Below are 26799 nucleotides of genomic sequence, written 5' to 3'. Positions count from 1 at the left end.
ACCTTTTTCTTTGAATGCATCATCACGGCTGATTCACAGGACAGTCATATATGACTCACGCCCAGACATCTGACAGAGATATCTCAGTTGAATTTCCATAATGTTTCCCAGCAGGACAAGACAAAAAGTTCAATTTGCAAGAGCTGAGAAGCTTTTCACACACTTGAACGCAACAACATGTCACAAAACATGATATTTTGCATTACATCTTGATAACAATTAATAGGCTTCCCAAAGGGATACTCCACCCAAATACAAAACTTATCTCGTCATTTACACAACCACACAGCATTCTAGGACTTCAGATAAACACCTTTTAAATCTGTTTAATTTTTTTTCCAAATTCCATTTTATTTTTTTTTCTAAAATCCGCTTTTAGTGTTTTGATTTTTTTGGATTCCCTTTATTCCGTTTAAATTTTTCCAGAATCTGTTTTTTTTAAATTAAACAAAAAGCATGTCTAATTTAGAGCTGCCAAACAATTAGTCACGATTAATCGATTCAAAATAAAAGTTGGATGTTTACATACTATAATGTATGTGTGTATATTTTTTTATATTTATAAATACACACGCTCACATACGTGTATATATTAAGGAAAAATATGTTAGATTTATATGTAAAATATTAGTATTTATATATAATATAAATTATATACAAGTATTTACATACAAATACATACATAAAACTTATATATATATATATATATATATATATATATATATATATATATATATATATATATATATGTGTGTGTATTTATATATATAATAAATAAAAATACACAGTATACACAGACATATAGTATGTAAACAAACTTAAATCGATTTTGAATTGATTCATTGTGACTAATCGATTTGCAGCAATTTATTAAAAGTTTAACAAAAATTATATTTTTAAGGCATTCTTTTTTTCGGTGTTTTCCATTAATTTTCTGGATTCAATTTTAATGGTTTCATTCATATTTAACAATCAATAGCATCTCTAATTAATTGATTCAATTAAAAAATCATTTATTATTTTTATTACTTTTTTAAAAAAAATTCTGTGTTTTTAAAATTTTCTGGTAAAATATAAATTAAAAAAAAATCTGTTTCAATAATAATTTTACCTTTAGTAGTACTATCATTACATTCAGCAATATTTTTTTCTGTCACCTTTTCTTCAAGTTAAACTAAGCTTTTATGTTGACGCACAAAAAGTATTCTCAAAGCTTCATAACATTAAAGGAGTTCACTTTCAAAGAAAAAACATTTCAGGATTTCTCTCCATATAATGGACTTCTATGGTTCCCCCAAGTTTGAAATTCCAAAATGCAGTTTAATTTCTATACTTAGTTTAAACGACTTCTATACTTTTTAATCTCTACACAGAGTACACACAGAGCTAGGCAAGATGAGCATTTGAGGTTAAAAAGTATATAAATTGTAAATTTTTTTTTAAAACAACCGATCGTTTTGCTAGATAAAACCCTTCTTTCCTCGGCTGTGATCGTTTAGAGCCATTTAAAGCTGCATTTTGAAAATTCAAACTCGGGGGGCACCATAGAAGTCCATTATATGGAGAGAAATCCTGAAATGTTTTCCTCAAAAAACATAATTTCCTTACGACTGAAGAAAGAAAGACATGAACATCTTGGATGACAAGGGGGTGAGTACATTATCTGTAAATGTTCGTTCTGAAAGTGAACTACTCCTTTAAGGTTGAACCACTGATTTCACATGGACTATTTTAACAATATCCTTTTTTAACTTTCTAGGCTGTGAAAGTTAAAAATGGTAGCTCCATTGTTGTCTACGCAAAGTCAGAAAGCTCTCGGATTTCATCAAAAACTCACCCTTTAATATTTGTTTCAAATTCTACAAGAATGGGGAAGTCTACATCGTAGCTGTAATGATAATGGCACCGGGTGCTAAAAACAGTAACTGGGAATTTTTGTTGTAATCACTTTCAGAATGTTTTTTCTTTTCCCAGCTGATGAATGATCAAAACATTGACAGGCAATCAGAATCCATTCAGCTTTAAAGAGATTGAACAACTGAAGTGGCACACGACAGAACTGCAGTGTGTGCTTATAAGAAACTGAATGTTATTGCCTGTTGATGTGGCACGTGTGGATGTGAATATAGTTTATTGACAAAAACTGCGAAAACTCTTCAAAATAGCTTCTGAAATGAAAATCAGTCATACAGGTTTGAAACAAAATGAGGGTGAGTAAATAATTACAGAGTTATTATGCTAATGAACAACGCAGCTAAATTTGACCATCCTACCTGCCACTTTAATTGCTTTGAAATCATAACAGCATCATGACTTCAACCAATTAAAAGGACAGTTCACACAAAAATGAAAACTACCCTATGATTTACTCACCCTCAAGCCATCCTAGTATGACTTTCTTCTTTCAGACAAATACAATCGGAGTTATATAAAAAAAAATGTCCTGGCTCTTCCAAGCTTTATAATGGCAGTGAATGGCTGTTGAGATTTTGAAGCAAAATAAAGTGCATCCATCCATCATAAAAAGTACTCCACACAGCTCTGAGGGTTAATAAAGGCCTTTAGAAGTGAAGACAAGCATTTGTGGAAGAAAAATATCCATATTTAAAACTTTTGAAACCATAATCTCTATGTCATCACGCGTAGGGCAGTAGGGAAGATAGAGATTATAGCTTATACAGTTTTAATATGTATATTTTTCTTACACAAACACACCAATTTGCTTCAGAAGGCCTTTATTAATGGATGGATGCACTTTAACAGCCATTCACTGCCATTATAAAGCTTGGAAGAGCCATGACATTTTAATATAACTCTGATTGTAAGGCTGATGAAAGGCATATACACTTAGGATTGTTTGAGGGAGAGTAAATAATGGGGTAATTTCCATTTTTTGATGAACTATCCTTTTAACTGAATTTAGTGTTGTCTTGTGAGGTTATTTAGATATGGAACCTACAAATCTTAATAAATGCTACTGTCGTTGACGTAATCAGGAAACGATTACCATCAAAGAATCAACAGTTAAAAAAAAAAGGTTATCTAATGACAGCAATTAGTTAACAAACATTGAGACTGGGCAATGCCGGTCCCCCCAACTCCACACATTTGTGGGGCCACTGGCTCCTGACAAGCTTAGCACTAATGAGACAACACTATTGACGGCGAACACTGACTGCAAGCTCTCTCTTTCCACTGCTAATCTTATGCAAACAAGCAGCCACATGGATCCAACCAGGAAATGAAAAGACCACCCACGGACCCCACCACGTACAAAGAGGCTACAAGACGAGTTGGCCCTCAGAGAAATTAGTAGACTGAGAACGTGAAGGAGACAATTACACTGCCACTCATTTATTACCACATCTAGATCTAAAGTTTTTCCTGGTGGGGTGTCTTTTTTATTTGGATTTGATTTACAAATATGATTCAGTTGGAAACAAGTACTGATATGGACATATTTGTGACCCTGGACCACAAAACCAGTCTTAAGTAGCAATAGCCAAAAAAAACAGTATATGTGTCAAAATTATCGATTTTTCTTTTATGCCAAAAATCATTAAAATATTAAGTAAAGATCATGTTCCATGAAGATATTTTGTACATTTCCTACCATAAATATATCAAAACTTAATTTTTGATTAGTAATATGCATAGCTAAGACAACGGCGATTTTCTCAATATTTAGATTTCTTTTTTTGCACCCTCAGATTCCAGATTTTTAAATCGTTGTATCTTGGACAAATAGTGTCATATCCCAACAAACCATACGTCAATGAAAAGCGTATTCATTCAGTCACCCTTATGACTGAGTTAGTGGTCCAGGCGCAGACAGGGTCACAAATTTGTCCTGACCGGAATGAAATGAGGACAAAAGGAGGACGAAACGGTCAGTCATAGTGATGACATAATTTCCTGACCGTTAGAGCAAGTCATGATAAAATACTGGCTAAAATGATAAGTCTGACACTAGAGCTGATGAAAAAAACAGTCAGTGGAAAGCATTAGCATGCTGATAAAATACAACTTAAACCAGCTTAAGAAGGTTTGGTGGTCTTTGGTGGTTTATGCTGGTCTCTCAGCCAAGCCAAACAGGTGTTAACCTAAATTCAGGCTGGAAAAAAGTCCCAAAACCATCTAAAACCTGGGGGCTGGGAGACCATCAAAACATCTTGGGCTGGTTTAACAGTATATTCTAGTGTTTTTTTTATAGTTATAGAACAAATAGCTAGCTTTGTTGAATAAAAAACAAATTCACACGGATGTGATTCTAAATATTCATGAAATGATGTACAGCACATTTACTATTGAAAACTCACAGCTGACTCAGAACAAACAAGGGTGATAGTAAAAACTGCTTGTATACTTGAAACTGACAGATATGTAACAAATACAGTTAGACACGTTAATAAAACGGAACTTTTATTATTAAACTTATTCTAAAGCATCAGCATAAAACGTCACAGAAAAACATTTTTAAATCGGTAAAACCGAGTGCTCCGCGCGGTTCACGATTCATATAAAGACGGTGATGTTTCTACACGCCGTACAGTCAATGCATCACTCACCTGAGACAAACAACACGGTTCACACATGCTGACAACGCGGTAAATCCTCCTTTACACACACTGATCCAGTTCAAATAATCGGTTCGTGAGATTCTAAATAACGCGACCGTGGTTCGTGTATTCTGTGGTGTCGCGCTCCCGCGATCTGCCCTGCACGCGCACCGCCGCTCACAATAGACTGTGACGTGTGCGAGCACCAGAAAAGAGCTGTCCGAGTCTGCGTATGGAAGTCTGTGAGATGATGGCCTGCCCTAGATAGATCCGAAATCACAGAGCCGTGTTGGGTTACTGCTTTGTTGTTTATTCAGTATTGACCTCGCATCCAAATCAAATAAAACCATCATCGTGTACCACTTCCGCTATCGTCATAATGTGACGGTTTCGAATTGCCTCGACCACAATGACAGTAAAAAACTGATTTAGAGGTCTGTTTTAGTTTGACCCGGACCGAATCGTACTAGACAACGAGAACAAGTTAATATCATATATGTGTTGCTCCAATTTGGATATCGGTGTTTTAAATTATGCCAAAAATGTGGCTTGACTTGTTTTGTTTACATGTATACTGGTTGATGGGTGGGGGTTTTCTTCGGAATTGTTCTCCGGTTGGCTGGCATTGACAGCAAAAGAATGCTTTTCCTTTACTGTGTTTGACACCATCTGTAAAAAATGCAAGTTATAGTTGAAAACAGATGTTGTCTGCAAGTGACTGGGGTGAATAAGCTACCTGCACGACGAGACAGAAAGTATTTATGTAATACTTCGTTTTCAATGGTCTTTGGTTATTGAAATTCTGTCTGTGAACATTACACTCTCAGCATATCACAGCCAGTTCAGTTGACTGACAAACTCAATTGGAAAAGAGAAGTTACAGACAGGGCTGTGACAACAGCACCTCCCTCAGGACTACAGATGCAGTTCAAACTAATCAAACTAAAGATTAAGATTAAATAAAGATTAACCATGTTTTCAGGAAATTAATCACACCAAATCCTGTCAAGGACTAAAAATAAAGCATTATTATAATCAAAATTTTTTATTTTTAACCAAATCACATTAAAAGCCACAGAGATGGCAAAGCATTTATTTATTGCATCTACCTTTTTCTTCTTGTAAGAGAGGGCCGGGTTTGTAAATTTTATGGGTCTGGGTTTCTGTCTCATCTGCATCCAGATATTATGAGCTGTACAAAACAGCTTGTTTTGCTGTTTGATATTGCAAATCTGTGTTCTTACCATATTATTTTAATGCATTATCTTAAAGGGATAGCTCACCCAAAAATGAAAATTTGATCTTGATCTGCTTACACCCAGGGCATCCAAGATGTAGGTGACTTTGTTTCTTCAGTAGAACACAAAGATTTTTAACTCAAAAAAAAAACTCTGTCAGTAATATAACAGCAGTCAATGGGATCCACAGTTTTGAGAGTCAAAAAAAACATACACAGACAAAAACAAATTAAACCCTGCGGCTCGAGATGATACATTGAGGTAAGACACAAAATGATGGTCTGCGCAAGAAACTGAACAGTATTAACCACCGCAACATTCAACTGTATTGAGCACATTCACAACAGCCGGCGCGTCAACGTTCTCTGGCAACGTAGTCTCCTGAATGAGTTCGCTCAAGGAAATGTAATCTTTTAGTTTTTAATCAGTTGCAAGAATCAGGATAAGCACAGGTAATTACCATTTTGAGTAGCCGCCGCTATGCACTGTGTAAACAATGAGTGACGTACACTACAGTTCAAAAGTTTCAGGTTTGTACATTTTTATTGTTTCTTTTTTTTTTAAAGAAATTAATACTTCTAATTACCAAGGATGTATTAAGTTAATAATTAAAAGTTTATTAAAAGTTAATAATAAATAATTTACATTGTTATAAAATATTTATATTTTGAATAAACACTGTACTTTTTAAACTTATTCATGAAAGAATCCTTGGAAAAAAAAAAAAAAAAAAAAAAAAAAAAAATCACAGGTTCCAAAAAATATTTGGAAATATTATCCAACATTGATCATTCTAATAATAAATCAGCATATTAGAATGATTTCTGAAGGATCATGTGACACTTAAGACTGGAGTAAGAATTCAGCTTTTCATCACAGGAATAAATTCTATTTTAAAGTATGTTAAAATAAAAAAACATTTTATATTGTAAAAACATTTAGCAATATTACTGTTTTCTTACTGTATTTTTAATCAAATAAATGCAGCCTTGATGAGCATAAGAGACTTCTTTAAAGACTATTACAAGTCTTACTTACCCCAAATTTTTGAATGGTAGTGTATATGCGCAAGAGATTGCTTCTACGCGTGCATCTACTATGGCAGATCAAGTTGGCGCATCACACGCCGGCTGTTGTAAACGTGCAACAGTTGAGCGTTGCAGTGGATCAGAGGTAAATAATAATATAAATACTGTTCAGTTTAGGGATGCTCATATTGACCGTTTAACCGTTAACCGACAGTAAGAATTTTAACCGATTATTACTATCAGTTAAACGGTTTAAAAGGGTTTTTTTCTATTCTTTTTTTTTTACGCTTGCTGCATGGTGAAAGAAATAAAGCTATTTGTAAGTTATCTGTTTACTCGCGCGCGTGTCGACACGTGCAGTGTGGCTGTACAGACATATTTCGCTTCACCTTTACTTAGTAAACAGATGTAGTATATGCAACTCAATGGCAAGTGGCGTTATTGGGTTATTAGAGAGTGAATCCGTGAGTGAATGTATTCAAATTCTGAATGAATTTGAGTCTAGAAAGTGCGCAATAGGCGCTCCCGTTACAATCACTGGAAAGCTATCACTCATCCTAGAGTAGTTCATCGCAATCTCATAAAGTTATTAAAAAGTAATAAAATAACCTTTACACTGCACAATTAATCTCTTATTTATATAATGCCAACACTGTCTTTGTTTTAATAAGAGAGTTCGCGAAAGTGTAGAAATCAGCAAAACTGAAACCGGCACTTTGGTTGGTGAGTGGATTGTAACATAGCCTCCTCTGATTGGCCACAGCGATAATCAAATCAACATACATGTCTGTGATTGGCTATTGCTGAACGCTGTAAAACACGCGCTTCTCCACACGCATATGACAGTGGATGGAAGTCCCGAACCGCAAATTGAAAGGGTTTTTGTGATGGTGTTTTGTTCGCGGATCTAAGAGTTAACAGGCAGCGGTCCTGCCTATCCGTACAGCATGTGGACATGTTAAAAACTAGGCACACTGAGGTATTGGCTGGCCTGCTATATATTTTTATGTCCGACGAGAAGAATAAGACCGGGTACAGTTCTTCAAAGCGCATAAAAGGATTCAGTGTGTTTTAGTTTTGTCATCTTAATTAGGTAGTTATTTAATTTATACATATTTAGTGTAGGCCTATTTATATTATTCTTTTTTTTTTTTTCATTCAGATTTTCTCTGTTCTCAGAACCGCTGCTGATGCGTGATAATTTAAGTATATGTCAATACAGTTTTTGTTGTTGCTCTGTATGCTGCTGTTTGCACGTTAAAATAAAACATTTGCTTGTATTTTTAATGTATCATCACAGATACTCGTGCATTCTATTTTTATTTTAAACTAATTATTCTAATTTTATCAGTTAACGGTTAATGTTCGGATAACGAGCAGCGGTTGTCGGTCAGGAAAATTAACCGAAATGAGCATCCCTAGTTCAGTTTCTTGCACAGACCGATCGTTTTGTGTCTTAACACATCAATGTATTGTCACAAGACGCAGGGTTTAATTTGGTTTTGCCAGTGTATGTTTTTTTACTCTCAAAGATTTGGTGCCCATTGACTGCCATTATATGACTAACAGACCGCAACAGTTTGAGTTAAAAATCTTTGTTTATGTTCTACTGAAGAAACAAAGTCACCTACATCTTGGATGCCCTGGGGGTAAGCAGATAAACATCCAATTTTCATTTTGGGTGAACTATCCCTTCATTATCATTATGAGCACACTGGTTTGTAGTACAGTTTTACCATTTACTGCACGTTGTTATTATTCTAGTTATTTCCCTAGAGCAGATATGAACCGGAAGTCTCACCCACTAGACAAAGGTGGATATGCTTTGTAAATGCAATAAAACAAAACTACTGAATACGCTAGTGATATAAATAAGGGTGGGGTGCATAATTTAATAAGATTCAAGAGGTAAAACTACATTTTTCTATAATTTAATTTCTTGAAGTACATAAAAAAAATAATTGAAAAAATAATTCAACTAATGACACATAAATATGTTAATTCCATAACTTTGTTGAATGCGCTGTTGAACAGCACATTTGCCATTCATGCAGGACCACAGCAGCATCAATGGAAGAAAATGGCATCTAAGTCACTCAGAACACCAATTTCTTTTTAAGGGTACCTGAGAAATGGAACAGGAAAATAAAAAACATTTAGATTTCAAACTTTGATTATGAAAATCTTATTTTAGCAATGTTTACACAACTATCTGGTGTCTCAATATGCTTAAAGACAAACCATGTGCACATTTTTGAGTCAACACCAGGGTCAGAAATGAACAAGGCTTCACCAAAATGAACAAAAATGCCATATAAATTGAAGACAAAGGGTTAAGAAATGCCCCTGCATATTTAAACAACATATTATGGCTGTTGTCATTAAAATGAAATGTAAAAATGAATGAAGTGTCAATTTGAACATCAGAATTACATTCAGATTCACTCACAGTGCATCAGATTGCTTTTAATGCGCTGTTTTGTACACTGTTGAGCCTTATAACCAATTAAACACAATCCTGTTGAACTTAGGTATGCATTGGCCAGTCAGAGGCACTTAGATTAGTCAGCACTGAAAATGGCAGAGCTTTTGTGGAGTGTGCACACTTGCGAATTCCCTCATCAATTTGCGCTAGATTAGACTAACGTCATGGACTGACATGTTTGTCTGCGATGTGCCCAAAACTATACTTTTATAGGGTTTTCTATATCGATATTAATAATAATAATCATTATGACAATTTAAAGAGCAATAATCTACGATAATGTTTTTTTTTGGTCATAATATTGCAGCCCTATGAGCACCTGTTTTTTATAATTTATATACAATTTTACACAGTCTACCGTTATTGACAACAGTATAAAATATCGATTAAAGTAATTGGGTAAACTTAAGTATTTGATATTAAAGTCAACGTAGTATGGTGATTATAAAAATAAGGTCATTATAAATATTGCCTCTTAATGGAAAAGTTAATTTCTGACCTTGGTCAACAACATTCCTGAGCATTATCGGATGAAGTATTTTTTTCATGGTTTTTTTTACCCTGTTCAATACTGTCACGTTTTCTCTTGATTCCAATCAGCAGGTTTTCTTTCTCTTTCAGGACTTCTGTTGAGGAGTTTGGTCTGGGAAGCTGTGGTCCTGGGGTTGGTCCTGGTCTATTGCTGAAATACCTCACCTTCAAAGCCTAGAATGAGAATATTTATTCATTCAGAGTGTCTCTAAAGTAGATTAGCGTTAAGCATTAAGTTGATTAAACTGCAACCCAGTTACAGGCACCTGTGAAGCTGTAGTGCGTGTGCAGGGGTTAAAGGTGAATAACCCCTTCAGGAGCTCCAGAAGGTCATCACCAGCCGCGCTGAAGATGTGCTCCAACGGCGTGCCAGGAAATAGTTTAAATGACACATAGTCCGGAAGACTGGACATCCCCTGAAACAACAAAAAGATTTCTCAGCGCCTCAAAGATATGGCAAATTAACATGTTTATTGATGTGCCCTTGTAGACAGGGCTGGACAATATGACTTAAAAGCAAAATATCGATGAATTGTTTTTGAAACGTCTACCTCAATTACAATTAATGAATTATGATTCAATTTTTTTGCCCTCATAGTTATAGATGTGAATCTGACCCATGATCGCTGTTGCATGCAATCTTGTCCTGTCACTCTATATGCGCAAGTGTTTACTCTGGGTTCTTACTGGCCATTCACACAGAACACATCTTTGCATCTAAAAAGCGAGACGCAGCACTCAGTAATGGATAAAAAAAAAAAAAAGCACCATGCAGAATGCCTACTCCAGCATGTTGCAATCAAATACAAAAGTTGCCATGATAACCTGCTACTGTAAACAAAAGCTTGCAATGTTTGCCCAGCCTCCGTGGTCTTCTGATTGGTCCACGGTTTTCGAAACTGACACTGATGAACAGGATTAAAAAAAAAAAAAAAAAAAAAACTAACTGACATGGGAAAATTACTTTGGTTCTGAATTTCAGTTTCGATTACTTTTCGATGAATCGTCCAGCCCTACTTGTAGAGTATCTCAAGTTTAGTAGATAACTACAACTCACAGGCCATGTCTCTTCTGTTGGTGTTCCCAAAGCTTCAAATATCTTTGTCAGCTGATCCAAGTCTGAATCTCCAGCTAAAAATGGCACCTGTAAAAAAAACAAGAACAGATCATTCTTAAAAAGTTAATGATCACGATACCATTAAAGTTAGTCTAATCGATCTGGAAACTTTTTTCTACCATGGGATAAAAAAAAAAAAAAAAAAAAAGGTAATTGCAACTTTATAATAGCACATATCTTTTTTTTTCTCATATGAACACAAAATGAACAAAAAAAAAAAAAAGAGAGAAAACCTTGAACTTACCTTGACATAAATTACATAAAACTAGTTCACTGACCAATGTAATCAACCTCTTGATACTTTTTCTATTTTTAGTCATACAAATACCATCACGATTTGTTTGTTTGTGATTCAAACAAATCAGAACTAGGGCTGTCACTATCGATTATTTTGGTAATCGAGTAATCTGTCAATTATTCTAACGATTAATCGAGTAATCGGATAATTGTAATAATTTCTTTTTGTAGTAATAAAATAGACCCAAGTTAACAATAGCCTTTAAAATGACTTAAGTACATATATAATAGCAATGAGGCAATAACAAAAGCAAGTAGTCATATGGTTTTATTGAACAAAACTGTTCAAATACATAATGTATTATAAACAGTAAAGCTAATGTACATTATGCATTATAACAAATGCCTGCAGAGGGTGCCAACAGCCTGACGATTGTGTTTTTAAACTTTAATATTTGTTTAATCCTTGTTTAATATTGACTCAACAATCATTTAATTCAAATGTCCACTTAATCTTTAATATATGGCCATTTCTTTATGACAGAAATGCTGCAGGCACTGTAATTTGTAGAATATGTGGACATCAAAACGTGTAAACTCGGGGCGAGGGTTTAAACTTTTATTTTGAAATCCCAATGAACAGTTAGCATATAGAGATGTACTGATGAGATGTACCTTACAAATCTGATGAAATAGCACATGTTGGGTTCCCAGATAAACGTTATTATAAACCAATACTCACAAATCACACGCAGAGATCTGAGACGCACAAAAATAACCTACATGCATGCAATTAATTAAAGCGCATATTTTAAACCTTGCATGCATATATATATATATATATATATATATATATATATATATATATATTTTTTTTTTTTTTTTTCAATTGAATCGTAGTGTGTGCGAATTTTTAATAGCACTATGCTTTATTATCATTTTAAACGGGTTTAATATGTAGAATGCACCACTTCTGGTATTTTGCCAATTACTCGACACGGGCAAAATGCAATCGAGGATTTTTTTTAATCGAATAGAATCGAGGAATCGTTACAACCCTAATCAGAACACACAAATTTGTATTTGTTGTAGTTCTGTTCACTACTATATAAGTTTACCTAATTATAACAGGTATTCAAACGAGCCAAATGGTTTTACAAAAAAAGCGGATAAAGTCAGATACTCACTCTGAGTAAAAGCTCTGCAAGAATGCAGCCAACTGCCCACATGTCCACACCCACACCGTACATCCTGGCACCGAAGAGCAGCTCCGGGGCACGATACCATCTGAGAAATACCACGCAACAATAATATGAATAAATGAAACAATAGCATAATAAAGAAGATCCAAGTACTACTGTAAAAGATCAACAGAGAATAATCAAACGCGTTTACAAACCTTGTAACAACTTGATGTGTATACACTCGGTTTGGGCTTCCAAACGCTTTGGCTAAGCCAAAATCAGCCAGCTTCAGGACTCCATTTTCATCCAGCAGCAAATTATTAGGTTTCAGATCCTAATAAAAGAAACAATAATGATGTCAGAAAATGGCGTGATTCTTTTTTTCCTCAGGACTTTTTTGGGGTTTAAGTCAAGACCATTCAAAAGTTTGTGGTCGATTCGATTTTTTAAAAATGTTTTTGAAAGAACTCATCACTTATGCTCACCAAGACTGCATTTATTTAATTTAAAAAAATACAGTAAAACGGTAATATTGTGAAATGTTATTACAACTTTAAATAACGTATATTTTAATATTACCCCAATCTTGAGTCTCACATGATCGTCAAAACTATGCTGTTTTGCTGCTCAAGATATTTGGGGGGGGTGGGGGGGGGGGATTACTGATGTTGAAAACAGTTGTGTTGCTTAATATTTTTGTGTAAACCGTGGTACTTTTTAAAGGATTATTTGAAATTATTTGAAAAGTTCAAAAGTTCTTTTCTGAAATAGAAACATTTTGTAACATTATAAATGATTTTAGTCATTTTAACGCACACCTGTTAAATGAAAAGCATTATTTGTTTTACAAAAATCTTACTGACCCCAAACTTTTGATTTACATAATTCAGAACACATTGAGAAGATATCCTAATGTCTCACCCTGTGCAGGATCCAGTGATCGTGCATGTATTCCAGACCTTGTAACGTCATTAGGATGTATGCCTTTATATTGGCTGGCGTCAATACAAGACTGGTGTCCTTTATGATCACCTGAAACACACCACAATACAACTACTTACATTAACTCTTTAAGTGGGATATGACCACACAGTTAGGAGGAATAAACATCATACTTATATGTGACCCTGGACCACAAAACCAGTCTTAAGTCGCTGGGGTATATTTGTAGCAATAGCCAAAAATACATTGTATGGGTCAAAATTATTGATTTTTCTTTTATGTCAAAAATCATTAGGAAATTATGTAAAGATCATGTTCCGTTAAGATTTTTTGTAAAATTCCTACTGTAAACCTATCAAAATGTAATTTTTGATTAGTAATATGCATTGTTAAGAACTTAATTTGGACAACTTTAAAGGTGATTTTCTCAGTATTTTGATTTTTTTGCACCCTTATATTCCAGATTTTCAAATAGATGTATCTCGGCCAAATATTGTCCTGTCCTAACAAACTATACATCAATAGAAAGCTTATTTATTGAGCTTTCATATGATGTATATATCTCAGTTTTGTAAAATTTAACCTTATGACTGGTTTTGTGGTCCCGGGTCACATATTGTGTTGTTGACATGGACGTGTTTGTAATTCTTAATAGTTTTGCTCTGTGATAGGTTTGTTGTTGAAGTGAACTATAAATGTCCAAGTGCCAAGTCATCACCTCGAGATCTGTCTCCATGAAGTCAAAGACAAGACTGATGTTAGACTTGTGTCCAAAAGCATCCAGGAGCTGAGAGAAAACACAGGCTCAATATTGTCAGTATTAGCACATAAGCAACAACAGTGCATGAAAGTTTTATATAAATACAGACACGACTTACACCAATAATGTTCGGATGACTGAGTTCCTGCAACAATTTAATCTCTCGAAGAGCTGTTCTGTTGATGCCTGGATAACAAAATACATATAGTGGAATACTCAAATTAAAACGATTACACCAAAATATAATAAAGACAGATCCAAAACGCACCATCTTTGGCTTCTGTTCTGTGCCCCACTTTTATCTGCAAACAAGAAATTCACCTTTTAACATGAAGGCACTGAAGAAAGATGAAAATAAAATCTGTAGAAAAATATTCCACTACCTAGTACCACAAGATAGTGAAGCAAGCGAATTTGATCAAATGTGATGGTTTTCAACAATCTGTCTTACCTTTTTGATAGCAACAATAGTGTTTGTGGTTTTGTCTCTTGCCTTGTACACAGTGGCAAACTGCAAGATAATGGTGCAATGCATTAATGGCACTATGCGCTAATAAAATGTACGATTAACATGCACCTGCAAGAGCTGTTTGAGTATACAGACTAAAAATTACGAGCTGCTCTGTTAAACCAAACAACGACAGCTCAGAGATATCAAAGTTATGTCGTTTACCTGTCCTTCGCCCAGAAAGTCTAGCTTTTCATAGCGCTTCGATCTGGACTTGACGTCTAATGCCATGACTGATAACTGAAAAACTCCTCTTTGTGAAGGCACACTTCGTTCGGTATTAAAGAGCAATTTATACTTCCGGGTCAAATAAAAGTCCCAGAAGTGGAAACGACTACAAATTCTTTGCTGGTTAGATATGTGACCCTGGGCCACAAAACCAGTCTTAAGTAGCACGAATATATTTGTAGCAATAGTCAAAAATACATTGTATTGGTCAAAATTATCTATTTTTCTTTTATGCCAAAATCATTAGGATATTAAGTAAAGATGATGGCCATGAAGATATTTTGTAAGTGTTCTACCGTAAATATATTAAAACTTAATTTTTGATTAGTAATATGCATTGCTAAGCACTTCATTTGGACGATTTTAAACGTGATATAAATAATATATTTAGATTTTTTACAACCTTTCAGATTTTCAAACAGTTGTATCCCGACCAAATAGCCTATTTATTCAGCTTTCAGATGATGTATAAATCTCAGTTTCAAAAAATTGACCCTTATGACTGGTTTTGTGGTCCAGGGTCACATGTCAAATTGAATTGCATGGGAATTGATGCTGCACGGTTCCGTTATAATATATATTTTTTTAATTATTTAATAATGTAGAAAATATATGACCGATTTTAATACTTTGATAATTTTTTTATCAACAAACAAATAATTTACATTTTAGCTTTTGTATAATGCAGTTTTGTGACTAATATAGAAAATGGTGCTATTTTTGCTTCTCAAAATTAAAAAATTTTTTTTTGCTAAATTTCTAAAATATTTAAGAAATAGTATGTTGCACATTTTCAGAAGGTTTAGCATTTTATATATTGTAGTTTATTTTAAATAATTGCAGGCATTTTGCAGCTCCCAAGCTTATTGATGACATTGCACCTATAAAAAACAGAAAGATAATTGGACAGAAATCACCGTGGAGAAAATCAACAGCAGTACAGATAATAAAAAGACAATGCAGAAAAGCTGAGCGGATGTGGCGGAAGACAAAACTTGAAATTCACTATAGCATCTATAAAGACAGCCTTCATGCTTTCAATGTTGAACTAAGTAAAGCTAGACAAACATTCTTCTCAAACCTTATAAACAGCAACTTAAACAACACTCGCACTCTTTTTGCTACCGTTGAGAGACTAACAAACCCCCCTAGTCAGATCCCTAGTGAACTGCTCTCTGACAGAAAGTGCGATGAGTTTGCTTCCTTCTTTTCTGAGAAGATCAATAATATCAGAAAGACAATTACCACATCCTCAAGTTATGCAGAGGTCAGACAGATTCGACCGCAATTTCAAAAAGAAGTCATTATGTCTACTTTTGAAGAAATAGATAGCAACATTTTGGAAGAAACAGTACAGCACCTCAAATCGTCAACCTGCCCCCTTGACACACTTCCTACATCTTTTTTCAAAAGTGTGCTTAGCTGTTTAGAAGCAGATCTTTTAAAAGTGGTGAACACCTCACTTCTTTCTGGGACTTTTCCAAACTCCCTGAAAACTGCAGCCGTTAAGCCCCTTCTGAAAAAGAAAAATCTTGATAACACCATATTGAGCAACTATAGACCAATATCAAATCTTCCTTTTATAGGAAAGATTATTGAAAAGGTTGTTTTCAATCAGCTGAATCACTACATAAACTCAAATGGATACCTGGACCACTTCCAATCTGGCTTCAGACAACATCATAGCACAGAGACAGCGCTCATAAAGATAATAAATGATATTCGCCTAAATTCAGATTCTGGCAAAATATCAGTGCTGGTATTACTAGATCTCAGTGCTGCGTTCGACACTGTCGATCACAACATTCTGCTAGATAGACTGGAAAACTGGGTCGGGCTTTCTGGGATGGTTCTAAATTGGTTCAGGTCATACCTAGAAGGGAGAGGCTATTATGTGAGTATAGGAGAGCATAAGTCTAAGTGGACGTCCATGACATGCGGAGTCCCACAAGGCTCAATTCTAGCGCCGCTGTTGTTCAGCCTGTATATGCTCCCACTAAGTCAAATAATGAGAAAGAACAAAATTGCATATCACAGCTATGCAGATGATACCCAGATTTACCTAGCCTTATCGCCAAATGACTACAGCCCCATTGACTCTCTCTGCCAATGCATTGATGAAATTAACAGTTGGATGTGCCAAAACTTTTTACAGTTAAACAAGGAGAAAATGGAAGTCATTGCATTTGGAAACAAAGATGAAGTTCATAAGGTAAATGCGTACCTTGACACTAGGGGTCAAAAAACAAAAAATCAAGTCAAGAATCTGGGTGTGATTCTGGAGTCAGACCTCAGTTTCAGTAGTCATGTTAAAGCAGTAACTAAATCAGCATACTATCATCTTAAAAACATTGCAAGAATTAGATGTTTTGTTTCCCGTCAAGATTTGGAGAAACTTGTTCATGCCTTTATCACCAGCAGGGTGGACTATTGTAATGGTCTCCTCACCGGCCTTCCCAAGAAGACCATTAGACAGCTGCAGCTCATACAGAACGCTGCTGCCAGGATTCTGACTAGAACCAAAAAATCAGAGCATATTACACCAGTCCTTAGGTCCTTACACTGGCTTCCAGTTATGTTTAGGATAGATTTTAAAGTACTTTTACTTGTTTATAAAGCACTCAATGGCCTAGGACCTACATACATTGCAGATATGCTCACTGAATATAAACCTAACAGACAACTCAGATCACTAGGATCGAGTCAGTTAGTAATATCAAGGGTTCACACAAAACAAGGGGAATCCGCTTTTAGCTATTATGCCGCCCGCAGTTGGAATCAGCTTCCAGAAGAGATCAGATGTGCTAATACATTAGCCACATTTAAATGCAGACTCAAAACTCACCTGTTTAGTTGTGCATTTATTGAATGAGCACTGTGCTACGTCCGAACAGTTTGCATTATTTTATGCATAATCATTTTACTGTATTAATTAATTTGAAATCATTTTCTTTTCTTTTTTTTAAATCATCTTAAATGTTCTTAATTTTGTTTTTATTGTTGTGATTATTATTTTAAATTTTTTATGCTATTTGATTTTAATTCCTTTTTATGTACAGCACTTTGAATTACCATTGTGTATGAAATGTGCTATATAAATAAACTTGCCTTGCCTTGCCTTGCCTTATTGAGGGCCCTGACTTCACTGACGAATTGTTTCATAAGCAAATCCTTAATTATAAATCAAATTTTCTCATGATTCATTTTTAATATGTCATGAGTAATAATAGATTAATCTATCAATTGTGACCCTGCCTGGACCACCAGTAATTTTTATGAAAGCTGAAAAATAAGCTTTCCATGTGTTTTTTTAGGATAGGACAATATTTGTGACCCTGGACCACAAAACCAGTCTTAAGTGGCACAGGTATATTATGGCAATAGCCAAAAATACATTGCTTGGGTCAAAATTATCGATTTTTCTTTAATGCCAAAAATCATTAGAATATTAAGTAAAGATCATATTCCTTGAAGAAATTTTCGTAAGTTTCCTACCATAATAATATCAAAACTTAATTTTTGATTAATATACATTGCTAAGAACTTCATTTGGACAACTTTAAAGGCTATTTTCTCAGTATTTAGATTTTTCAGATTTTCAAATAGCTGTATCTCGGCCAAATATTGTACTATCCTAACAAATACATCAATGGAAAGTTTATTTATAAATATGCATAAATCTCAATTTAAAAATAGACCACTATGACTGGTTTGGTGGTCTAGGGTCACATTTGTCCTAGAGACACAACTATTTGAAAATCTGGAATCTGAGGGTGCAAAAAAATCTAAATATTGAGAAAATCGCCTTTAAATTTGTCTAAATTAAGTTCTTAGCAATGCATGTTACTAATCAAAAAATACGTTTTGATATATTTACGGTAGAAAATTTACAAAACATCTTAATGGAACATCATCTTTACTTAATCCCCTAATGATTTTTGGCATAAAAGAAAAATCGATCATTTTGACCCATACAATGTATTTTTTGGCTATTGCAACAAACATACCCGTGCTACTTATGACTGGTTTTGTGGTCCAGGGTCACAATTGATTCCTGCAGAGGGCGCTGTTGTCAATGCAAAAAAGGAGCATCTAATTTCCTTTGCACTATATGCATTTTAATAAACAGCTTTAGTTACTAAACACTAACAAACTAGTATCCAGTTTAAAACATAACCTAACCTAAGCCATGTACATTATGTGCCATTATTGAATCAAATGGAGTCATGTTTACTCTTTCTTTCCATTATTTTTTCACACACTGTACATGTGGAAAGGAGAAAATGTACATATCAAAAACAATTTCTGCTGATTCTAATTATATTTTTGTATAAAGGGCAGTTAACTGATACAAAAATAACTGATTTTTGTAGATTTATTAATTTTAAAACTCAGGCTCAACACTGCAGAAACATAACATTTAGACTTCAGTTCACAATGAATATTCAATCAGCATGTGACTGCACTGTTATTCTTATATTGACACAATCACGTACGATTGCACAATTTTTCTTTTTCCTTTTTTTGGTATCTTGATCATACAAGTTGATAAGTTTAACAGACTGTGCGAAGGTGTAATTTTAACACGGTTGTTCTTCTAAAACCTAACCCCCCTTAGATACCTTTTTGTTTGACTTGTTTACTGTATGCCTTCTATCGCCATCAGAAGTTTCCCATCTCAACAGGAAGTGGTTAGCACAAGCTCTGTTCTTATGAAGACGCCCACTTCCTCTGACTTTGATAAACACATTTGTGGTTTTGTGCACTAACCCCATCAGATAAATTTTCTTAACTGCTGCTAAACCCAATGGCCCCAAATTACAGAATGATTTCTGGCGGGGTTTATAATGAAAACACCACCCAATAGTGAAGAAGTGAGTTTTTGATTGATGAGAACTAAAACTATATAGTGCAAAATAGTAATGATTTTAAACTACAGCCAGTAATTTGCTTGAGAAACATCAGTGACTCATTAAGTATCAGCTGTATCAGACTGGCCTCATTTGAAATGAGAGATGCAGCGCATTTGTTTGATTTAGTCAGTGCTCTAAATATAAAGCAAAATACATGTAATAAAATTTATTTAAAAGTACACATATTTAAAAGTAAATTTATTTAAAAGTACACATATTTGTGACCGGACCACAAAACCAGTCCTAAGTAGCATGGGTATATTTGTAGCAATAGCCAACAATACACTGTATAGGTCAAAATGATCCATTTTTCTTTTATGCCAAGAATTGTTAGGATATTAAGTAAAGATCATGTTCCATGAAGATATTTTGTAAATTTCCCACCGTGAATATATCAAAAAATATTTTTTGATTAGTAATATGCATTGCTAGAACTTTATTTGGACAACTTTAAAGGCAAATTTCTCAATATTTAGATTTTTCCCCCCCCCCTCAGAATCCAGATTTTCAAATAGTTTTGTATCTCAGCCAAAGATACAAAGCCTAACAAACCATACATCAATGGATAGCTTATTTATTGAACTTTCAGATGATGTATAAATCTCAATTTAAAAAAATTGACACTTATAACTGGTTTTGTGGACCAGGGTCACATTTATTGAAAGCAGCAATGAACAATCTACTTAAAGGGGTCATCGGATGCCCATTTTCCACAAGTTCATATGATTCTTTAGGGTCTTAATGAAAAGTCTCTAATATACCTTAGTTAAAAATTCTCAATAGAAGTGTAAAAAACACCCTATTACCTTGTCAAAATCAGCTCTGCAAAATATCAGCTCATTTCATCGCATGGGCCCTTTAAATGCAAATGAGCTCTGCTCGCCCCGCCCCTCTCTGCTGAGGGCTTATGAACTGTAATGTTTACTTTAGGTCATTTAGCTGCGTTTAACTGCATTTAGCCACGTTTATCGGCGAAACTTGCCAACAAACACATTATTAAGAAAGGCCATTTGCAAAGATGCATAAAAAACCCTTACACCGGTTTCACACTGCACGCGTAAGCAGGACATAAGCAGCGCGTATTTTTTTCGGCACACATGTTAACAGATTATATCATTCACACCGCACGCAGGAACGGCGCGGCAGCGCGTAGCAGGAGCGGAGAAGAAGCGTCAGTGCCGCGATCGTTTTGGCGCCGAGTCTATTTTTGCTGCGCCGCTTACGCTGGATTAAAGCCACAGTGCATAGTGCACAGTGTTATTGATCAAAACTGACTTGATTAACATGAAATTAACATGAAAAATAACAATTTCACCATAAAATCATGCATCACATGCATCACAATCACGGTTTAAAAGGCTCACCAGCAAAAATAATGTACTTTTTTGTAAATAATGTCTAAGTTGGCCTACTTGTTCAAAACAATCACGTTAGCAAAGTTTGTACTATTTTCTGCTTGTTTTGATAAATACAAGAATAAATAACTATATTTATTACGTTTTTAAATATAATGGTTTCATTATAAACGTGGTGATTATCTCAAAGTTGGACAACCACCATAAAAAATATGATATATACCATATGAATCTAACCATGTCATGTCAACAAATGTAAAAAATCAGTCATCTATTACTTATCTTGTAAATTACTGTGCCTTTAGCCCCAACAGCAGGGGCAATTTGTACCCCATATACCATACTTTTACACATTTTTTTCGTTATTGAAAAACTGTTGCTTTAATTATCTTAAACCAAACTGGTAATCATTAAGACCTTTAAGACCTTTGTCTAAAAATATATTCAATATTTTAGCGTTTCTCATTTGCTACTTAAATCTACAACATACAACCGTATCACAATTCAATGCACATGACAGACAGTTGTCGGAGAACACCTGAAATGCATGACCGAATGAACGATACTCATTTGCACTACACAAGCTGCAGTTCAGCTGCGCGCGACAAACGCTGCCAGTGTGAAAGCAAAATGGATGCGCGCTGCTTCTGCTCTGCTTACGTCCTGCTTACGCGTGCAGTGTGAAACCGGCGTTATACTCACTTCTGCCGTGGGTGAAGCTGCATCACGAATGATTCACACAAACATAAATGCATATGTAGATCGGAATCAGCGCTTTCCTTTTGAAAACGAAAGTTTCAGCTCGGTGAGGGCGGGTCTAAGGTAAGACGCTCATGTCAATCAACTGTGTGCCATCACAACGACAAGAAGCTACTTTTAAAGATTAAAAAATTACCACTGGGTGGATTTTTATCATTGTAGGGTGGTTGTATACACCAAGTGCCAACACACATTAATGTTCAAACAACATGTAAAAGTTAGTTTTGCATCTGATGACCCCTTTAGGAGGATCTTGCAACTACAATTGTTTTGTATTCTTAAACTTAAACTACATTTGGGCTTAAGCTAAATTTTAAATCATTGGGCTTAGTATTTATTAATGATCATAGTTGCAATTGTTCTGTTTTCCTTTAAAGGGATAGTTCACCCAAAAATGAAAATTGTTAAAGGTCCCATATTGTACACATTTCTGGAGGTTTATTTTAGTTGTTTATGTCCTTAAGAATATATATCTGCAGTATAAGTGCCAAAATCCATCTCAATATATTTTTACAGCTCCTTTTTTAGGAGCTCTGTCAAGAACTGTCACAGGTGAGTAAGGGAGGTCTGGGTCCAAATGCAGGGGAGAGACTTTAATATAACAAAACACAAATAAACATAAACCAAAAGGCCAACACGGCACAAACTGAACATAAACTGAAACACAAAATAACAAAATCAAGAACACGGTCAAAGTCCAGGGAATTCAAGAACACAAATTAACACACAAGACAGAAGACAATGCAGCCATGAAAACGGAATGAAGAGTGAGTGTTCTTATACAGAGTCCAGATAGTGAACAGCTGTGAGTGAAATCAGTGCAAATGACAAGACAGACGTGAACGATAAGGGGAGTGCGTCAGGAACAGAGAGTGCAGTCGTCTCTGCGTCAGGAACAGAGAGTGCCGTTGTCTCTGCGTCAGGAACAGAGAGTGCAGTCGTCTCTGCGTCAGGAACAGAGAGTGCAGTCGTCTCTGCGTCAGGAACAGAGCGCGCAGCCGCCTCCGCGTCAGGAACAGAGCGCGCAGCCGCCTCCGCGTCAGGAACAGAGAACGCAGTTGTCTCTGCGTCAGGAACAGAGAGCGCAGTCGTCTCTGCGTCAGGAACAGAGAACGCAGTTGTCTCTGCGTCAGGAACAGAGAGTGCAGTCGTCTCTGCGTCAGGAACAGAGAGTGCAGTCGTCTCTGCGTCAGGAACAGAGAGTGCAGTCGTCTCTGCGTCAGGAACAGAGAGTGCAGTTGTCTCTGCGTCAGGAACAGAGCGCGCAGCCGCCTCCGCGTCAGGAACAGAGAACGCAGTTGTCTCTGCGTCAGGAACAGAGAGTGCAGTCGTCTCTGCGTCAGGAACAGAGAGTGCAGTCGTCTCTGCGTCAGGAACAGAGAGTGCAGTCGTCTCTGCGTCAGGAACAGAGAGTGCAGTCGTCTCTGCGTCAGGAACAGAGAGTGCAGTCGTCTCTGCGTCAGGAACAGAGCGCGCAGCCGCCTCCGCGTCAGGAACAGAGCTCGCAGCCGCCTCCGCGTCAGGAACAGAGCGCGCAGCCGCCTCCGCGTCAGGAACAGAGCGCGCAGCCGCCTCCGCGTCAGGAACAGAGAACGCAGTTGTCTCTGCGTCAGGAACAGAGAGTGCAGTCGTCTCTGCGTCAGGAACAGAGAGTGCAGTCGTCTCTGCGTCAGGAACAGAGAGTGCAGTCGCCTCGCCATCAGGAACAGAGCGCGCAGCCGCCTCCGTGCCAGGAACAGAGAGTGCAGTCGTCTCTGCGTCAGGAACAGAGAGTGCAGTCGTCTCTGCGTCAGGAACAGAGAGTGCAGTTGTCTCTGCGTCAGGAACAGAGAGTGCAGTTGTCTCTGCGTCAGGAACAGAGAGTGCAGTTGTCTCTGCGTCAGGAACAGAGAGTGCAGTTGTCTCTGCGTCAGGAACAGAGAGTGCAGTTGTCTCTGCGTCAGGAACAGAGAGTGCACTTGTCTCTGCCTCAGGAACAGAGAGTGCAGTTGTCTCTGCCTCAGGAACAGAGAGCGCGGCCGCCTCCGCGTCAGGGACTGAGAGCGCGGTTGTCTCCGCGTCAGGAACAGAGAAAGTGGAAGCCGCCGCCTTCCCACGAAACTCCGTCTCCACCCCCACCGCAAAGAAGGGGCGCCTTCGCAAATCCTCGGCGACACGGGCATCTATCGCCAGGCAGGCGTAGATATATTCAAAGCGCGCTGCCGACGCCGCCTCAAAGGACATCCCCTCCGTCTTGGGAGCAGAGGGAATGGTCACTGCCCCGACCGCCGCCTCAAAAAAAATTTCTTCCCCGCTGGACCCATTTGTGATGGCTGCATTCTGTCACGGGTGAGTAAGGGAGGTCTGGGTCCAAATGCAGGGGAGAGACTTTAATATAACAAAACACAAATAAACATAAACCAAAAGGCCAACACGGCACAAACTGAACATAAACTGAAACACAAAATAACAAAATCAAGAACACGGTCAAAGTCCAGGGAATTCAAGAACACAAATTAACACACAAGACAAAAGACAATGCAGCCATGAAAACAGAATGGAGAGTGAGTGTTCTTATACAGAGTCCAGATAGTGAACAGCTGTGAGTGAAATCAGTGCAAATGACAAGACAGACGTGAACGATAAGGGGAGTGCAGTGCCAGCACAGCGACCTCAGGTGGCTGAGGGAAAACCCACAGCCCCGATCATGACAAGAACAGGTCGATTTTGGCCCATCTAATTAATATTCATGAGCCTCTCTTCTGATTGGCCTGTTGTTTTCTGAGTGACGCACATCCAAGCCAACCACAACTATGGTCATGTATGCTGTAGCCCAGTGGTTCTCAATCCTGGTCCTGGGGGACCCCTGCTCTGCACATTTTGCATGTCTCTCTTATTTAACACACCTGATTGAGATCATCAGCTCATGAGGAGAGAGATCCATGAGCTGAACTAATGAGCTAATGATCTCAGTCAGGTGTGTTAAATAAGAGAGACATGCAAAATGTGCAGAGCAGGGGTCCCCCAGGACCAGGATTGAGAACCATTGCTGTAGCCTATGCTGCCTTCATGTGCTATCGTAATTATGGTAAATACCAAAATCCTACATCGAAATTGCACATGAACACCCACTCACGTTGTAATTTCCACTGGAAAGCTCGAAATTTTTTATGATACCCGAGCTGCCGAGATGGGATAAACTTTGACCTTTCAACATGGCGGACAGCAACGAAACTATACTGAATGATAAGCATTGCATGATGTTAAACGTTTTCTGCTGTTTAGTTGGTTAGTTAGTTGGTTAGTTTGTAGCCCCCATAATGCTGGGGCATAAAGAATTGTAATAACGCCGCTATTTATACGTAGTGTTGTCTTTAAAAATACCGTTAAGAGAAGATGCTAGCTCGTCGTGGCTCGCCTCCAGTAGGGTGCTGTGCGGTACAGTGTTCTGAAGGAGGCAATTTTCTCATGTTATTTTATATTCGGTCTGTAGTGTACGCCAGTGACAGCATGATATACTGGGACCAGGAGATGACCCAGCCCGTAGCCCAAACTCTCTATCAACGAGTAATTGAACTCTAATTCCGAGTCCGCCATGTTTCTCTTCACTACGACAACAAAAGCACCTGAACACGACACACTGGTAATTTCGACTTCACAAGTGGAAAGCATCATCTTTCCCATATCACATGAAGGCAGCACTAGCCCAGAGCCTAGCCTGCTGTGGCTTGGTGATACTCAACAGGATATTTCAGAATGATCATTAATGTTTTTTTTTCTTTTTCAAACACTGAATGCAGTAGCTACGTAACTGTTGCTTTAGTAAAGCCCCTTTCACAATGCGCGCTGATTCAGGCACTTTACCCTGCGACTCTTCATGACGGAAAAAATACGTGCAAAGTGGAATGAAGCAGCGATCAGGCCGCTCCTCACTATCAGCGGTGAAAATCAGGTTAGTTTCAGTTTAGAGAAATGTACGCGTCGCATTACATCTCACATCCAAATGTCACATGTCTTTATGGGTTGTGTGTAAAGCACGCACAGATTCCGGAAAACAACTGTGAATGAACCTAATTAAGCAATTCCGGAACAAATCGTGGGACACATTATCCGTGTATTTTGCAGAATGGCTGTGTGAAAGAGGCTGAAGCTGACATGCCACTGGTCTCTTATATTCATGTTTTTCGGAAGCCTGTGTAATGATGTAGCTTTGACATCTATCGACTGAACAGGGTTTTCTCCACTTATTTTCGTGTTGTTTTTGCTTAGCAATGGCATGGACGCGAAGTTGTCGAGGTTTCACAAAAGGAGGATGGGACGGTGTTTGGTGCTTGGGGTGGTGACTGAAGGCGGTGACTTGAGTAGATCGGACGTCATATTTTTACGGAAGTTACAGGCGCTCGTGAAAAGGAACGGCTACTTTATTCAGACTGTGTGCAGTTTGCTGTGGACTGACTGTTTTGAAACTTGTATGGTAGTTACATAACCCCTAGACCTCAGTTATCATGAAAAAAGCCAGGAAATTTCGATTTTGACAATATGGGACCTTTAATGCTTATCTGCTTACCCCCAGGGCATCCAAGATGTAGGTGACTTTGTTTCTTCAGTAGAACACAAACAAAGATTTTTTAACTCAAACCATTGCAGTCTGTCAGTCATATAATTGCAGTCAATGGTTACCAAATCTTTAAGAGTAAAAAAAAAAACCACACTGACAAAACCAAATTAAACCCTGCAGCTTGTGACGATACATTGAGGTGTTAAGACACAAAAAAATCGATCTGTGCAAAAAACTGAGCAGTATTTATATCATTATTTACCTCTGATTGACTGCAACAATCTACTCTCCTAAGCATGTTCCCAACAGGCGGCGTGTGAAGATCTGTCACTCACTGTTTACATAGTGCATATTGGCCTCTCAACATGGACATTTCTTGTCCTGATTCTGGCAATCGATTAAAAACAAAAAAATTAAG

At 36.9% G+C, this 26799-nt stretch overlaps 2 protein-coding genes across 2 annotated transcripts in view; both read right to left on the bottom strand.

Moving 5' to 3' along the window:
• Window positions 1-5573, bottom strand: part of serinc5 (serine incorporator 5) — a 35787-nt gene extending 30214 nt beyond the window's left edge. The window contains exon 1 of the mRNA XM_073839364.1: window positions 4569-5573. Within this exon, the coding sequence (XP_073695465.1) occupies window positions 4569-4595 (27 nt within the window). The 5' untranslated portion in view covers window positions 4596-5573. The remainder of the gene's footprint in view (window positions 1-4568) is intronic.
• Window positions 5574-8697: 3124 nt separating this feature from the next.
• cdk7 (cyclin-dependent kinase 7) lies at window positions 8698-14886 on the bottom strand. Its single transcript, XM_073840935.1, has 12 exons — window positions 14755-14886; window positions 14533-14592; window positions 14350-14383; window positions 14200-14267; window positions 14040-14108; window positions 13301-13411; window positions 12595-12713; window positions 12383-12482; window positions 10899-10985; window positions 10108-10257; window positions 9871-10015; window positions 8698-8950 (listed from the first exon to the last, which is right to left on the bottom strand). The coding sequence occupies exons 1-12, from the start codon at window positions 14818-14820 to the stop codon at window positions 8922-8924; spliced, it is 1038 nt and encodes a 345-aa protein (XP_073697036.1). The 5' UTR covers window positions 14821-14886; the 3' UTR covers window positions 8698-8921.
• Window positions 14887-26799: the final 11913 nt, after the last annotated feature.

The sequence above is a fragment of the Garra rufa genome, chromosome 5 (genome assembly GCF_049309525.1).
Source record: "Garra rufa chromosome 5, GarRuf1.0, whole genome shotgun sequence".
In the NCBI taxonomy this organism is placed as follows: domain Eukaryota; kingdom Metazoa; phylum Chordata; class Actinopteri; order Cypriniformes; family Cyprinidae; genus Garra; species Garra rufa.
The sequence above is the reverse complement of the archived record's forward strand: the minus strand, read 5'-3'. Positions and strand labels throughout refer to the sequence as shown.